The sequence below is a fragment of the Piliocolobus tephrosceles genome, unplaced genomic scaffold, assembly GCF_002776525.5.
Source record: "Piliocolobus tephrosceles isolate RC106 unplaced genomic scaffold, ASM277652v3 unscaffolded_40941, whole genome shotgun sequence".
Lineage (NCBI taxonomy): Eukaryota > Metazoa > Chordata > Mammalia > Primates > Cercopithecidae > Piliocolobus > Piliocolobus tephrosceles.
The window spans coordinates 1-4,054 of NW_022325356.1; the positions used below are offsets into that span (position 1 = coordinate 1).

The 4,054-nt window shown below is 58.9% G+C and overlaps 1 protein-coding gene across 2 annotated transcripts; it reads right to left on the reverse strand.

The window, feature by feature from the left end:
* Positions 1 to 62: 62 nt before the first annotated feature.
* On the reverse strand, positions 63 to 3,808 carry LOC111530548 (leucine-rich repeat-containing protein 75B). Of its 2 annotated transcripts, none has more exons than XM_026452814.2 (3): positions 3,151 to 3,808; positions 2,686 to 2,873; positions 63 to 852 (listed from the first exon to the last, which is right to left on the reverse strand). In XM_026452814.2, the coding sequence occupies exons 1-3, from the start codon at positions 3,151 to 3,153 to the stop codon at positions 327 to 329; spliced, it is 717 nt and encodes a 238-aa protein (XP_026308599.1). In that variant the 5' UTR covers positions 3,154 to 3,808; the 3' UTR covers positions 63 to 326. The 2 variants fall into 2 exon arrangements, with proteins under 2 accessions (XP_026308599.1, XP_026308598.1); XM_026452813.2 differs by having other exon boundaries at positions 75 to 922; positions 3,626 to 3,808.
* Positions 3,809 to 4,054: the final 246 nt, after the last annotated feature.

Below are 4,054 nucleotides of genomic sequence, written 5' to 3' on the forward strand. Positions count from 1 at the left end.
GCCACCCTTTCTCCCCACCCCAGCAGCAGGGCTGTTGCTCAGTGACCCTGAGGTCGGTGATTCAGAAAAGCAGAGGTGGGTGTCACTCTTTATTGTGGAGTCCACACTATGGGTGTTGGGGCTCCTCCCACTGAGGGAAGGCTGAGCCTCTAGCTGGAGCTGGCCTGGCCTCCTATGAGTCCATTCTCCTTCTGTCCCCTTAATCTCAGGCTGAGCATTTGCACTGGATCTCTGGGGGCCTGTGAGTCCTCCTCAACCTTCATGGCCCACTACAATGTGCTTGAGAGCATCACAAGTCAGTAGCAATGAGCCAGGTGGGTGGTGGGTCACCTGGCGCAGCAGACCTGGGGCTCGGGTCCCAGCCCAGCAGCTGTGGAGTCCCAGGTGGAGGCAGGGGTGGTGGTTCCGGCCGCACCGCCCTCAGACTCAAGGTCCAGGCCCTCGTAGATGGTGGGGAGTGAGGTGCGCTGGCTCAGCCGCCGGCGCAGGCCGACCAGCAGGGGCTGGGGCAGGGAAGCCACATCCACGTTGTTGCCCAGGTCTACCCAGGCCAGTGCAGGGAACTTGGTGGTGTCCTTGATGGCGTCGGTGAGCTTGCGGGCAGCAGCCCGCGTCAGCCGGTTGCCGTTGAGCAGGAGCTGGGTGAGGCGGGGCAGCGCCCACTGGCTGGGCAGCAGCAGGTGCAGCAGCTCATCACTCAGCCCTGTGAAGCTCAGGTCCAGCACCGCCAGCACAGCACCGTGGCTGCTCACGTAGTGTGTGATGTGCTGCACGTCCCGTACCGACAGCGGGATGCCTGAGAGATCCACAGTTTCCTCTGCCAGTGGAGTCTTCTGGAGGCTGCTCTTGAGGCTATGGGAGGGTGGCAGGCAGGGATGGACTAGGCAACCAGGCAGTGCCCCCAGTGACCACAGACAGTTACCTGTCAGGAAAAGCCCAGGCCTGTGGTCTGGCAAAGCCAGGTTCAAACTGTCACTTTCTTTCTTTCTTTTCTTTTCTTTCTTTTTTTTTTTTTTTGAGACAGTTTTACTCTTGTTGCCCAGGCTGAAGCGCAATGGTGCGATCTCGGTTCACTGCAACCTCTGCCTCCTGGGTTGAAACAAGTCTCTTGCCTCAGCCTCCTGAGTAGCTGGGATTACAGGCATGCACCACCATGCCTGGCTAATTTTGTATTTTTAGTAGAGACGGGGTTTCTCCATGTTTGTCAGGCTGGTCTCGAACTCCTGACCTCAGGTGATCCGACCGCCTCAGCCTCCCAAAGTGGTGGGATTACAGGCGTGAGACACCAAGCCTGGCCCAAACTGTCACTTTCTAAGTGGGTGGCCATGGGCAATGCTCAGAGCCTCTGTTTCCCCTTTAGTGAAAATGGGACGTGGTTGTTGTGAGAATTAAATACACACACAGTAAAGCTCTATCTTCATGAACTATTATTTGAAATCTCACTGTGTGTCCAGCATCTCCACACTTGTTACATTGACATCTCACTTATTTTTCAGATAGGTGAAGTAACTCTTCCATGGCCACACACCACTAGGTGGGGAACCAGGTCCCCAAACTGAGATGCTCTGACTCTTGAGCCCACATGTTTTTTTCCCTGTGCCACTTCTGAGGTCAATTCTTTTAGGGTAGGGAGAAATTCTTCTACAAAGGGATGGCTATTAGGCTGTACAGGGCACCAGGGCTAGAGAGGGATAGGCCCAGGGTAGTGGGAGGGGAGGTCCTGGGTGTGCAGGCTGGGGACCTGCCCTGGGGGAGGGCTCCCTGTGTTTTCTCAGAAGGGAAGTTCAGGGACTGAGAAGGACCGCCCCCCCGCCCCCACTAACCTTCTAGGTCTCTCCCCAGTTATCTGAACAGAGCCAACTAGGTGGACAGGCCTTTTGGGGGACTGACAGCAGTAAGCACACCCTCAGGACCCCCACCTGCCATGGTAGGGAACAACCTTGTGTGGTCCAAGCTCAGCGTGGCCTGTTAGGCCCAAGGTGGGAGGGCAGACAGGGGAGGTGAAGGGCAGACAGGGGAGGCCTGCTAAGGTAAGCTCCCGGCAGCAGTTCAGGCCCTTGGGCCTGGGTGCCTGTGGCCAGCTCTGGGCTGAGCCTGTGTGTGAAGCTCCATGGATGAAGTCACTCCAGGGTGGAGTGTCTAAGAGGGACCCATGGCAGAGGGAGGTATTGGGCAGCCACGGAGGCCTCAGCTTTAGGCAGCCTGACAGTGGCAAAGAATTCCCAACAAGGTACAGGAAAATCAGGGTAGAGTGTGGCCTTAGGCATGCCACTTCTCTGAACCTCAGTTTCCTTCCCTCTAAAATGAGAATCACTATCCAGAATCTGCCTCCCCCACAACCTGTTGGGAAGTCTTGGCTGAAGATGCCTTCTGAGGTCACCTCAGCTGTTGGGTGGAGGGCTGGGGTGTCCAGGTCTTGTAAGAGGCCAGGGATTGAGGGACGTGTGAATGGCAGGAGGCAGGACCATCCCATGGGAAATGGCAAATGAGTCACTCAGAGGGTGCAGCTTGGCTTGGGAAGCATCTGCTGCCACAGGTCAGGCTGACTTCCAGGGTAGGGCCCTCATGCGGACCAGGTGAGGGCCTCACCAGGTGGGATTTCAGCACCAGCCTCTTGGTGAGAGTGCAGCCTGAGAAGGGACCTTAGAGCAGCAGTGATGGGGGCAGTGGCTGGGCTCCCCTTACCAGCTCTGGGTCTTCCTCTGGCGGAGGCTGGACACTTGCTGCTGCTTCGAGTGAGGGGTGAGGTGGTAGATGAGCTGTCGGCAGATCTTCTCCGAGGACTTCCAGAGCTCGTAGTCCCATGGGAGGGCAGTGTCACCATGGTGAACCGGAGCCCCTCCTGTCCACCTCAGGGCCTTGGGGAGAGGGGCCTGGGCAGCCAAGTGTGTGTGTCAGTACAGCCGTGCACCACGCATCACCAAGCTGCCCACCAGGGCCTCCCCCCCCCCCCCCCCCACCCCCCCGTAGCCTGGCACAGAGCCAGGGGAGGCTGCCCTCTGGGAGCTGGACAGGCTGGTCCAGTCCCGCAGTGCCTGGCGGGAGGAAGCCCAGACAATGGGCCCTTGTTCCCTGTCCTCAGGCCCAGGGCCAGCGTCTCAGGCTATCAGCCGGCTGCCTGCCCACCCTCAGCACCCCTCTGGGACTTGCCATGAGGGAGGAGGCCAGACCAGGCCCCTGGAGGGAGCCTGCTCCACTGACGCCAATCCCAGGGAGTAGGAACAAGCCAGGTCAGCATGTTTCTTCTTCCTCTCACTCTCCAAGCGAGACTGCCCCGTGGGGTCTGGGTCTGGGCTGACAGGGCTGGGGGATGTAATGTTCTACAGCACCACCGCCTGGCTCTCTCTTAGTCCTAACTGGGCTCCTGCAGAGGCCCAGCTCAGGGCGGAATCCAGGGTGCGCGGCCCACAAAGCTGGCACTGAGCATGCTCCACTGCATCCTTTCTCCAGTCCCTCTGTGAACAGCCCCAGCAGCAGGTGGCACACACAGCAGCTGCAAGCCCTGGCCATTCCTGTGATGGCTGTGGGCTAGGCTTAGAGTCCTAGGGGCTGACTATGCAGAGACCTGGGCATTCAGAGCTGGCAGGGCCCATAGCGGATATCCTTGTTTTGGTGCGGGACTCACTGTGACTAGGAGTCCGGGGACAGTGGCTGGTCACATGGCAGCCTCATGGCAGGCTCGATGCTCATGGCAGGACATCTACAGGTGCTGTCAGAGTGGGGTTCTGGGCAGCCGTGGGGTAGAGGCTGCAAGTGGCAAACTCCAGCCCAGCAATGAGGAGGGCCTTGCTTATGACCCCAGCTGTTGTGGGTGGAAGCAGTGAGCACCTGTCCCCAAGGGTGTCTGTACAGGATGCAGACTGGTGGACAGAAGGGGGCTCTAGCCAAGGGCAGCTCTCTTCTGGCCCAGGAACTCAGAGACTGGGAGTTTGGTTCCGTTAGTGGATTTCTCAGAACAGTTTGTGTCCCACAGGGTCCCCATATGACTTCTGCCCAGCTAGTCTCCCCTGCCCGGGTCCCCAGGCCTGGCGCACAGTGCTGCCACACAGAAAAC

Coding starts and splice junctions, on each gene's coding strand:
- LOC111530548 (XM_026452813.2), bottom strand. CDS start 2,824: ATGGTGACACTGCCCTCCCATGGGACTACGAGCTCTGGAAGTCCTCGG. Junction 923..2,685: donor CAGAGGAAGACCCAGAGCTG/GTAAGGGGAGCC, acceptor TTTTCCTGACAG/GTAACTGTCTGTGGTCACTG.